General features: G+C 46.1%; 1 protein-coding gene across 4 annotated transcripts in view; it reads left to right on the plus strand.

Moving 5' to 3' along the window:
* LOC117431610 (protein cramped-like) overlaps positions 1–12,725 on the plus strand; it is an 81,934-nt gene that overhangs the window by 34,744 nt on the left and 34,465 nt on the right. For 3 of the 4 annotated variants that reach the window (XM_034926925.2, XM_058996005.1, XM_058996006.1), the window contains 4 exons: positions 1,452–1,575; positions 7,781–7,862; positions 8,467–9,399; positions 9,486–9,651. In XM_034926925.2, the coding sequence (XP_034782816.2) occupies positions 1,452–1,575; positions 7,781–7,862; positions 8,467–9,399; positions 9,486–9,651 (1,305 nt within the window). The remainder of the gene's footprint in view (positions 1–1,451; positions 1,576–7,780; positions 7,863–8,466; positions 9,400–9,485; positions 9,652–12,725) is intronic. The other variant, XM_058996004.1, reaches the window with a different exon arrangement.

Genomic DNA, 12,725 nt, shown 5'->3' on the forward strand with positions numbered 1-12,725 from the left:
ATCTTTTAAATTCTTCTATTTAAATATCCTCATTGAAGTAATAATTTAGATCAGATTTTACTTCTGTCTTAAAATATTTGGTATTTTGTGATTATCACCGTTGTGTAAATAGTTTGCTCAGCAATAGAAGTAGTGTGTCACAATAAAAAAGATAACCATTTATAAAACCCATAACAAGAAACAACATATATTAAAATAAATGACAGTGTTAATGTATGAAAGACTAGATATGTATTACACTCTGAATAATAAATGACCTTTTTTAATAGCTACTGCTGAAAAGAAACACTGTAGCCAATTAAACCCTAAACTTCTAAATGCTGTCATCTCTGCCGTTTGTATATAAAGTTACACAGTGGGTGTTGGAAGGTGTGTTGTCATAGTAACAAGTCAGGGCTATGAGATTATGTAGAATTTACCTCAAGGAGCAGACTATTATTATTATTATTATTATTATTATTATTATTATTATTATTTATTTCTTAGCAGACGCCCTTATCCAGGGCGACTTACAATCGTAAGCAAATACATTTCAAGTGTTACAACAAGTAATACAATAAGAGCAAGAAATACAATAACTTTTGTTCAAGCAAAGTACAAGTGTGACAAACCACAATTCAATAATACAGCAGATAATAGTGATAGTTGCATCAGGATATGATTAAATAGTGATAGTTACATCAGGATGTGATTAAATACAAAGTACTACAGGTTAAACACTTGGCAGATTACAGACTAGTCACTGTTTTTAAAAAATATATTAATAAATCATATCTAACGTCTGGTGCTCCATTTGCTAATATACTGTTTTGTGACACTATTTGAAAAGTGCTTGTATTTTGTAATGTAATGTCCTAAAATGACATTTATATGTAATGGATTGCAACCATAAATGCACTTCCGTCCTTCTGAAATAGCACACACAACAATTACTTTCTGTTTAATTCAAATACAATTCAAATATTGGCATTGCTAGTTTTCTACCAGTATACACTAAACCCCAAAAAAACATTACTATGTAACTGCACCTTTTGAAATTGTAGGATGCGATTAGTTACTTATCAGTTTCTGAGGTCAACGCGACCTCTACTAGAGAGACAGGAACTTCTGAGCCAGCCCCCATTGCTGCTGAGAGCCGTCCCCCATTGCTGCTGAGAGCCGTCCCCCATTGCTGCTGAGCGCCGTCCCCCATTGCTGCTGAGCGCCATCCCCCATTGCTGCTGAGCGCCATCCCCCATTGCTGCTGAGCGCCATCCCCCATTGCTGCTGAGAGCCCTCCCTCACTGCTGCTGAGAGCCCTCCCCCATTGCTGCTGAGTGCCCTCCCCCATTGCTGCTGAGAGCCATCCCCCATTGCTGCTGAGCGCCAGGCCCCATTGCTGCTGAGAGCCAGGCCCATTGCTGAGACAGCCCTGATGTGTGAGTGTTATCTCCCTCTCTCCGATCGTTCAGGGGTCAGTGACGAGGAGGACCAGAAGCCTGTGAGGCTGCCCCTGAGGGTGCCTGTAGAGCTGCAGCCGCGCAGTAACCGCTCCTGGGCGCGAGTGCAGAGCCTGGCACACAACCCACGCCTCCGGTAAGACACCGCGGCACAGCGGGTTCCCTTTCAATTAGGGATTATTAACCATTACAAAATGGGTGTTCCCCTTTAAGACACCCGAACCTGAAAAACTTACACCCAAGACACTCGTCAGAGGAGGGTGACGTAGTGCTGCTCTGCCGTACATCAATAAGACACAAAGGACAAGCTCCTGCTCCACCTCCGTGAGCATAAAACCACTACTCACCCTGACAGTATCGCCATTTTCCTTTTCAGCCTAACCTGATTAACATCAGAGAGTTGATAAATATATACCCCTGTATATTTCCGTTCTCTTTTTCATTTGCTAAAGTGTGGAATTATTTACAGAATCGCTAAAATAATTTAGTATTATTTCTAGCCGTGTTTCTGTTTTCCTGTATTTTCAGCTAGCGCTGGTTTAGTCCCACCGCTGCCTTGTGTGCCGTGGGAAGCCTGCGGCTCTATTGCTGTCCTTCCGGGGATCTTATCGGGGATCAAGTCACCGACTTGTTTAGCTGAATTTTATAGCTGAATTATTGTTAATAATTGTTTATTATTCATTTTACAGAACTGCTTACCGTGTATTTCGCTTTGTGTCAGCTATGGGATGTATTATTACTGTGTTTCGTTTTCTTACAGGAAGGTAAGTATTGAAACCTGAGCAGCTACTGTGGGCGTGCCTACTCTATCAGCTTGTTGCTGTTTTAGTGCAGCTATCCAGCAGCACTATTACAAAGACATGTTCGCAAGCAGGCTATTTCTTGTCTCACGTTCTGCTGACTAGTAATTAGCCAGTGGTTTTGTGCAGGTGGGCATCCCTGCTACTCGCCACAAACAGTATGACCTGTAGCCCCTGATCCTAAGGGACTGAGGTTACTGTTCTAGTGCAGGCTACTGCTAGTCTCGTGTTTGTGCTGTATAGTAGCTTAGCCAGTGGCTGATTTGCAGGTGGGCATCCCTGCTAACGTGGCATCAGCAGTAACTGCAATTATCGCACCTGTTCCCGTTCTTGCTTCGGTACCGAGCATAGGTACCAAGGCCCCGTGTCGGCTCCGAATGTCGACACCAAGTACCCAGTGTCGGTACCTAGCGTCGGTACCGAGGTACCGTTCGGCATGGAATGTCGATACTGAGTGTTGGGGGCGAGCACCTTTCACCCAAGTGTGCGCTGGAGAATCAGGTAGCACATCACTCAAAGGAGCGTTCCTCCACGCCTGCGCAGCGTCACCAATGAGTGAGGCTGGACCCTCCTCCCGGGGCTCTGTGTCAAGAGGGGGCAGGAGCAGCGCTAGAAAGAGTAGAGCCGAGAAATCTAGTTCCTTGTCTTCTCCGTCTTCCTCTTCCAAATCCTCTTCACCTTCCCCTCCTCCAAAACAGAGAAGGAAGAAATGCCGCCGCTCACGTTCGGCAAACGGGACAGATAGACAAAATCTGGAAGGTTGTGTCATGCCAGCAGGTGATTCTAACTGAGCTGCTACAAGAGCACTCAGTCCCACTGGTAATAGTTCTGGTCACCTCGTTACAAAAAGGATATTGCTGCTCTAGAAAGAGTGCAAAGAAGAACAACCAGAATTATCCTGGGTTTAAAAGGCATGTTGTATGCAGACAGGCTAAAATAATTGAATCTATTCAGTCTTGAACAAAGAAGACTACACGGCGATCTGATTCAAACATTCAAAATCCTAAAAGGTATAGACAATGTCGACCCAGGGGACTTTTTTGACCTGAAAAAAGAAACAAGTACCAGGGGTCACAAATGGAGATTAGATAAAGGGGCATTCAGAACAGAAAATAGGAGGTACTTTTTTACACAGAGAATTGTGTGGGTATGGAACCAGCTCCCCAGTAATGTTGTTGAAGCTGACACCCTGGGATCCTTCAAGAAGCTGCTTGATGAGATTCTGGAATCAATAAGCTACTAACAACCAAACAAGCAAGATGGGCTGAATGGCCTCCTCTCGTTTGTAAACTTTCTTATGTTCATATGTTCTAATAACGGACCCTCCAGCACCCACTCCCCCTGCACCTTTGCAGGCAGTGGCTAGTGGGTTAGAGAGCAATATGCTGTCTATTGTCACCGCTGACGATCAGGACATGGTGCTCCCTTTGGATGATGCTGAATCGGACATTTCGATTACTGCGGCTTTACAGGTCCCTTGGGCTGAAACAAGGGACGAGAGGCCCTCCATTTATGACGAACAGCCCTCTATCACTCCTGCTGCCCCTCCGGTTCATCCGGATTTTCTGTTCGAGCTACAGTCCACCTGGGCTCACCCAGCTACGGCCGCGGCGGTTTCCCATTCTGTAGACTCACTGAGTGTTTGAAGCGGACAAGCTGGGTCTTACCAACTTTCTGCCAGTAGAGGCCCCCATTGCTGCGCTTGTTCAGCCTACCAACCTGTCTTTGCTAGCCCAGGACACAGCGTGCTCGAATAAGCAGTGCAGAGTGACGGAAGTCATTTTAAAGGAAGCATACTTGTAGCTTACCAGGCGCAACTTACTGGGTCTCTCTCTGAGAAACATAGGCCCTTGTCTCAGCAACTGGATGAGCTGCGCTTGATTTCCAAGCCGCCGTTCAGGTGGATCATGAGGTAGCAGCTCTGCTGCAAAAGCGGGCTATTTGCACAGTAGACCCCCCCAGCAAGAATGGGGGGTTCTACTCCATGTATTTTCTGGTGCCAAAACGGGATGGCGGCCTCAGACTGATCCTCGATCTCCGGCAGGTGAACCTGTATCTGAGTCGGAGACGGTTCAAGATGCTGACTTCCCAACGGCTGTTGCAGTCCATCAGGCTAGGCGACTGGTTCACCACGGTGGACCTGAAGGACGCCTATTTCCACATCCCAGTAAAACCAGCGCACAGGAAATACCTGAGGTTTGCCTTTCAGGAAACAGTGTACCAGTTCTGTGAACTACCGTTCGGTCTATACTAGCCCCAATGATACTCGGAGTGCTCAATTATCCAGACGACTGTCTCATCTGCGCCGAGACTCCAGCAAGGGCACATGAACACTCAGAGCTCGTCACCAACCATCTACATTGGTTGGGCCTGGAGGTAAACCATGCAAAGAGCCAGCTAACACCCACCCAGGTGGATTCAGGACGCATGTTGGCAACTCTGTCGGATACCAGAGTGCTGAGAGTAACCGCCTGCTTAGAGCTGTTTCAGCTCGGCAGGGCACTACCAGTAGTGGTTTTCCAGAGGCTTCTGGGCTTGATGGCAGCGGCATCAAACACCTTCCCTCTGGGTCTTTTGCATATGTGCCCCCTGCAGGTTTGGTTCAACTGCACGGCTTTTGAACCACAACCTCCTGTTGACAGTGTCACAGGCACTCTCTTGGTGGAGGCAGCCGGCCCGTCTACACCTAGGCGTAGCGCTAGGCAGCGTCACCAGGAGAGAGGTCATCACCACAGATGCATCCAACTCAGGCTGGGGCAGAGTGTGGGAGGGCTGAGGCTTGCAGTGTGTGGCAGCCCCATGGGAAGGTCGCCACATCAATATTTTGGAACTGCAGGCAGTGTACCTGTCCTTGCAGGAATGTTTGGAGCAGGCTCGGGGGAGACACGTGCTCGTCCATATGGACAACACGTGGTTTGCGGTCGCTCAGTCTCCACTGTGTGGCCCACAAGCGTCTGCTGTGGGCACAAGTGAACCTTCTATCACTCCGTGCAGTCCACCTGCTGGGAGTGACCAATTGGGCTGCGGACCTCCTCTCGAGGGGGGTCCCCAGTGGCACAGAGTGGAGACTTCATCCCGAGGTTGTGAGCCTCGTTTGGGAAAGATTCAGGAGAACGGAGGTAGACCTCTTTACCTCTAAGGAGTCAAAACATTGTCCCCTGTGATTCTCCATGGAAGGGGACTTCTACGGATAGACGCACTGGAACACCTGTGTCCAGCACATCTATTCTAAGCGTTTCCACCACTTGCGCCACTGTGTTTGGAGAAGGTCAGACAGGACCGGGTCGGGGTGCTTTTAAAAGCCCCATACTGGCCCAGGAGAGTTTGGTTCTCCATTGTGATACAGCTCCTGAGCAGGCAGCTGTGAGGAGCTGCTGATGCGCCACGGCGTACTCAGTCAGGCGCAGGGTACCTTGTGGCACCCCAACCCATCAAGCTTGCAACTCTGTCTGGCCCCTGAACGGCTGTATTTGAGCCATCTGGGGTTATCAAGCGGGGTGACTGACACCCTACAAAACGCCAGGGCAGCCTCTACTCTATTTCCAGTATGGTTACAAGTGGGGTGTGTTTCAGACGTGGCTTGTGGTTTTGAGCCCACGACATGCCTCATGGCAGTTATACTGCAATTTTTACAGGACCTTTTTGATGAGGGGAAATCCCCCTTTACACTAAAGGTCTATTTGGCAGCCGTCTCGGTGTGCCATTTAAAAATAGATTCAGTCTCCCCAGGAGCTCATTTCCTGGCGGGGCAGCTTAGGCCACCAACAAAGGACTTAGTTCCTCGTTGGAGGTTAAATGTAGTACTTAATGTACTGACAAAACCTCCATCTGAGCCCATGCATTCAGCTGGGCTGAAATTTTTGTCTTGCAAGACAGCTTTCTTGCTTGCAGTCACCTCTACTAAGCAGGTGAGTGAAATGCAACCATTCTCAGTATCGAAAGCCTGTCCTAATTTTTTCAGAGGCCAGAACGAAGGTCACACTTTGTACTAACCCTGCTTTTCTGCCGAAAACAATCTCGGCCTTCCACATTAACCAGTCGGTGGAATTGGAGGCTTTCCATCCCCCTCTGTTCCAATCTGACAGAGTGCGCCAACTCCAAGCACTTTGCTCAGTGCGGGCATTAGCGTATTATGTGGACAGAACTAAAAGATGGAGGCAGTCACAACAATTGTTTGTCTGTTACGGGGTTAAGTCCCAGTCTGTCTAAGCAGTGTCTGTCTAATTGGTTGACCGGCACAGCTAAGACTGCGTATGAACTGGCCAATCTGTCCCCACCCGAGAAGCTCACTGGCCATTCCACCAGGGGTCAGGCGATGTTTCAAAGTGCAGCAATCGAAGACATAAGCCAGGTTTGCCAGGTTCTACTGAATGTCGTGGACCAGCAGAATCCTGGATTTGGCACTAGAGTAGTGAGGGCAGCTTCTCAGTCCTCCCTCACGACACAACATTAGAGGCGAGTCCATTCTAATGTTTTTCAGTTTCCTGGAATACTGTTTGTAGCACAAAGTAGTGTTTGGTTAGCTTTGTAGCTCAGTGTTATATACCATGTTCTTGTGACAGTTGGGTATGCTCAAAGACTATTAGAGGTGAGTTCATACTAGTCCATAAATGTATTTATGCTGGTATAGTGATTACAGGCACAAGGCGGCTTCGGCTTGTCCTTTGTGTCTTATTGATGTACGGCGGAGCAGCACTATGTCACCCTCCTCTGACGAGTGTCTGTGGTGTAAGTTTTTCAGGTTCGGGTGTCTTGAGGAACACCCATTTTGTAATGGTTAATATTCCTATTTTGGTGAACCAGGGTTATGGTAATAACCTAACGATCCCCAGACCAGTTCACACAGTTCGAACACAACAGCAGCACAGCACAGCACAGCACAGCAGGATCCCAGACCAGTTCACACAGTTTACACGAAAAGATCTAGTAACGAAAAAACATGGCCTTAGAACAGATGTCATTATTAAGTATCGTCATTCTGTTATTGAGTAATAACATAATACCTGAGCTCCATAGAAATCAATGGGAAAGCAGTGCCACCTGCAGTTGTAGCTTTCGGTTTCCAAAATAGTTCATCTTGCAGCAGCCCCAAAGCAATTGAAAATGCAAGTCCAAAAGGCCCTTTTTATTTTTATTTCTATAAAATTGCATGGAAATTTGTCAGCATTTATAAATAAAATAAAAATACTGGGGGCCACTTTGTTCTTTGTGAATGTAAAGCTTGTGAAGTTTGAGCACTTCAGTGTGTTAGACAGACAGACCTCTATTACACCAAAACCTGTTTTGTTTTTATTTATGTAAATGTATCTACTGAATGTAAAGTCGTTGGTTTTCTTGGTGTAAATCGATATTTTCACGAGTGGGACAGATTTTTGGGTGCAGATCAATAAATATAGATCTATAGCTTTTGTAAAACCTAGGAATTTTTTGGTAAAAATCTGTAAACTGACAATAAAGTGCCTTTGTCACGGAATAAAAAGCCAGGAGAGCTGTGCTTCCCTGGATCACTGTTTTTACAGCTGCCTGTCCTTCTGTCCGCAGGATGGTGGTCGAGCTCCACAGAAAGGTGTCCAGTCTCATTGAGTTTCTCAAGCAGAAGTGGGCAGTCCAGGACAACCACATTGTATCCTTTCAGCTGGATTAAACACAGACGTGACATCGTAAATACAGGGCCGTGGGAGTTCGCAAACTGTTCATGATTGCAGTTAAAATAATTTCATGATTTTTCCACGCCATTCACTAACAATCTCAAATTTGTGCTTTTGAAAGCAAACATTTACATTTTATTGTCATTTTAAACCATCAGATAATACTCTTGGTTTAACATGATATCTAGTACTATGATAAAGTGATTACAATTAACAAAATAATTCCATGGTTCTTACCTGTTGTGCACGTCCATTAACTACATAGGTCTCAAATGTGTAGTTTAGAAAGAAACACATTATAGTGTTTAAAACATGATATCTGGTACTACACTTGGTTTAACAATACTCTGTTTTCAAGCCATGCTTTCAGCCATGCAATAGTCCCCACCCCTTCAGGTCTGCCTTTCCTGTCAGGAACCAACCAGCTTTGTAATGGGGAAAGTGAGGTTCTTACACTCGCAGTGCGTGATGGAGAAAACGTGCATCTTTTTTTTTCAGTGTGACCCCAATTAGAAAATGTTTTGAAATGTCTAAAACTATCTTTGGAGTTCTTCTTCCTTGACCCCCCTGGCTTTGCAGCAGAAGACCCTGGAGGAGCGCCAGGCGCAAGACGGTGCTCCACGGCTCCCTGCCATTGAGAAGGAAGATCTGTACCTCTACCCCACCGAAAACTGCACCCTGACAGCCCTCCCGGACGTGGCCCGTGTCGTCCACTCCAAAGCCTTCTGCACCGTGCACTGGCAGGAAAGCGGCAAGTGCCGGCCAAGTGCAAAGGAGCTCCCCCCTGCGCAGATCCTGGGGATCCAGGGGGCACCCAAGGGGCCGAGTCGAGCAAGGACAGACACCCGCCAGGGGGAGCTGGAGCTGGGGGGAGCTGAGGAAGGGGGCAGTAGGGTACGGCACAGTTGTCCGAGTGACAGGACTGGGGAGCCGGTCTCCCCTCCCAGTGTGAGCAAGGAGGATGCACTTTCAACAGACCAGCAGGGGGAGCAGCGGAGCTGTGTGTGTGGAGGGATGGACGCGGAGGAGCTGTCTCTGTTGGACCCTTTCCCCCGGTACATGAGATCCTGCCAAGACCTGGTCGTGCCGGAGAGCTGCCTCTGTTCCCAAGAGCACTTGTCAGCAGGGAGGGAGGGGGCCAGACCCCCAGACTCTGCCAGGATCACAGTGGCAGAATGTGGGGTGGAGCAGTCTGCCCCCCCCAGTAGTGAGGGGGTGTCCTGTGAGTCGCCCATGACAGATGCTTGCACTAGAGAAGATGGGGCTGCAGAGGGTTGTGCAGGGAAGGAGGACAGGGGGTTACTTCAGCAGATCCGGCAAGAAGGCTGGAGCAGTCGTGGCTCAGAGAACGTTACGTTGGCCCAACTCTATCTCATGCTGGGAAAGCCGGGGAAGCTGCAACTGGAATATGACTGGATTCCAGCCCACAAGGGAACCAACACAGATCATCACACACAGAGAATGCTAAAGTGTCTGCTGAGGCTGGTCTCTAGCGAGGTGAACCCCAAGCCGGTAAGTTTCCACCTCCTCCCCTCCTCTCCTCTTCTAGCTCGTACCTCCACTCCACTGAGCTCACCTCACCTCTCTTCTCCCTGCAGGTCCCGGAGTTGAGCTTCACTTCTCCCCAGAAGTCTGTCCCTGAGGAGCAGTCCTTCACTCCACCGGGGAAGGCCCTGATTCTCGGCGCTCGCAGTCCCAGCTGTGGGCGAAACCAGGCAGCTGTGCGGGGCAGCAAAGCCTTTTCCCCCACTGCGGGGTGCCCAGGTGAGCTCAGAGGGGCTGCGTTTAACGCTCAGTCTCCATTTGGAGCAGATACTGCTTTTGTTCTTGACAGAAGATTTCAATTTAGCTAATAAATTGGATCTGATTATTAAAACTACGTGTATATGAGCCGCTAACAGCTTGAACAACTGCTTCCATCTTTCAGATCTCTTCAAACTGAAGATCTGGTGTAAGTGAATCACACGTGATCTATGGGGATCACTGAAGATTTGGGCTGGGTTGCACCAGCTATTCGTAAATTTTTACTTAGCTTAGTTATAGTGTAAGTCTACTAAATCTACAGGGGTTTTTCACCAGGTAAGATAGTTAAAAAGTAAGGCTTAGTTGTTACTTAAATTTGACGCATACCTTCGGGTAGGTGTAAGCTGTTCGTAGAATCAAGTGGCACGGCAACTGTTACTATGTGAACTTCTGTTTGATGACGATTGTATTCAAAGTTTTCAGCATCAGCGTGTTTTGTGAGACTGCATTCATCCTCTCGACAATTACGATGATATTGACCTTTATTACCATTTTAGATTTAGACGTGAGCATAATTTGAAGATCACTGATGAACTCAAAAGTAACATAAAACATTCATCTTCCAGAAATGGAGCACTTGCTCCATCTCTCCAGGTTTGCCTCGCTTTAAGGTATTTCGCTACTGAAACTTTTCAAAATTTGGTAGACGACTCGATATAGGTGCATAAATCAACAGTTTGCAGAACAGTCCGTTTCGTTGCACTCTCTCTGTGTAAGCTGTTTCAGAAGTATGTATACTTCCCCACTGATACCAAAAGATTGGATGAAACTCGTCAGAAGTTTTTTCAGATCGCTGGTTTTCCTGATGTTGTTGGCTGCATAGATGGGATGCATATAAAAATAAAAACACCTTCCATGCATGAAGCAGAATACATAAACAGAAAGGGTTTCCACTCTTTGAATACACAAATTGTTTGCGATGCAGATTTGTTAATCACAAATTGTGTTATAAAGTTGCCTGGATCCAAACATGACAGCTTTATTCTGAAGCATTCAAATATGTGGGATGAATTTGAAGGGGATTTAAATGGAGATTACTCAGAGAGATTCAGGTTACCCATTAAGAAAGTGGTTAATGGTCCCTTTTCTCAACAAATACCACATAAACAATTTCTGCAAGTAACAACACAGACTCAGAGCGGTATTACTATAAGCTTCACATAACAGGTGCAATGCGGATGCAATTTCATTTACTAAAATGTACAACTTGTTATAATAAACGCTTCTAGATATTGTAATGCAGATACCGGATAATTTCATTAGCCTTAGTTTAGGCAGTATTTTAAACAGTTTCCACTGAAAATTGAATACATTTGGAAAATAGCAGCAGTGTGGAGTAGTGGTTAGGGCTCTGGACTCCTGACCGGAGGGTCGTGGGTTCTATCCCCAGTGGAGGACACTGCTGCTGTACCCTTGAGCAAGGTACTTTACCTAGATTGCTCCAGTAAAAACCCAGCTGTATAAATGGGTAATTGTATGTAACAATTGTAAGTCGCCCTGGATAAGGGCGTCTGCTAAGAAATGTAATAATAATAATAATAATAATATATACAGTACAGTAGATGCTGGTTATTAGCAACCCTGATAGACAACTTTTGGTTATTAACAACATTTTCCCAGGAACCAATCCCGACCCATAGACTTTAATGTTAATGCAATTCTGATATTAGCAAATGAACACCGCTTATTGATAACTTTATTATTAGTTGCCGTGCTACAGAGCACATTTGCATGATTTATGCACATACTTCATGCAGCTTTTATAACACACTGACTTCACAACTGCGTATTTCTGGTGGACTGAGGCATAATCGTGGCTTTGAAACTGGCTACGAAGCTGCACACAAAATTGAGATGGATTTACAGCGGGAGTTGGTACATTGTAAAAAGCAGACAATGTTGGACAATTTCTTATTTTAAAATTGTGTTCTTTAGCATTGATTTTAAGTACAACGAGGATGGAGAGTCCGGGTTTACCCAGTGGAGGTGGGTTGTGGAGGATTTGTGGCACACTCTGCAACCCGGTTTCTCAGAGACGTCGGATTCAGTGGCCAAGAGTTGCATCGCACAGTGAAGAACTTATCTGAAGCAGCAGAGAGGAGCAGCAACTGGCTGTGGTTGAGACGGAAAGATTCTGACTGGGCATTTCAAGCACAATAGAAAGAAAGAAACGCTGATGTACGGAAAAGTAAGCTGGGCTTAGTTGAGTGGGGGACGGAAGGGGGTGATGCTGGTACGCCAGAATCACCGTCGAGCCCTCTTGAGGTGTCATGGGCTAGTCGACGAAACACAGAGGATGGAAGGTGCCCACTTGAAGACCCCAGAGATGTACCCTACTTCGCTCAATCCAGATGGTTGTCATGCTGATGCGCTAGGGAGACTGCACTGTGGTTGATCCCCGGAGCCAGCATCGCAGCCGTTGTGTGTGCTGATATGCAAGGGAAGCAAATAAGCTGATCACTGGAGCCAGCATTACACTTCAGCCATCAACACCAGACAGAAGAAGATCTACATCATCATATGGAAGGAAACGTAAATGGACAGAGACACAGATGGATCACATTAGTTTACTGTAAAGCTACGTCTTAGTTGGTCCTTATCTTGGCGAGCGCCGAGTTCAAATCAGCATGAAGTTTTAACATCTACTCTTGTGTAATGGAAATCACAACACATATTGTTTGTTTGCTTTACTCATTTTAAGGTCACTTGTAGTCTGTCGTTGTGTAGTACTATTTAAGCATACTCCCATTTTTTTGTTTTACACTCGTGTGACGTAAACAGTTTTGTTTGTTTCTCATGTTCATTTTTTAACACTAACATTTCAAACACATGTATTTCAGAGCCATATTTGTACAACTACAGTATATATCGTTCCATATAAATACACTTGAAAACAGGCTTTTCACTATTAGCAATGACAACTTTTTGCTGGGAACGGAGAGGTTGTTAATAAGCAGCATCTACTGTATATGTAAATATTTTATTAATAATAAATAATTATAATAATATACAACACTGAATGGAGAGGTAAGCTC

The sequence above is a fragment of the Acipenser ruthenus genome, chromosome 22 (assembly GCF_902713425.1).
Source record: "Acipenser ruthenus chromosome 22, fAciRut3.2 maternal haplotype, whole genome shotgun sequence".
Lineage (NCBI taxonomy): Eukaryota > Metazoa > Chordata > Actinopteri > Acipenseriformes > Acipenseridae > Acipenser > Acipenser ruthenus.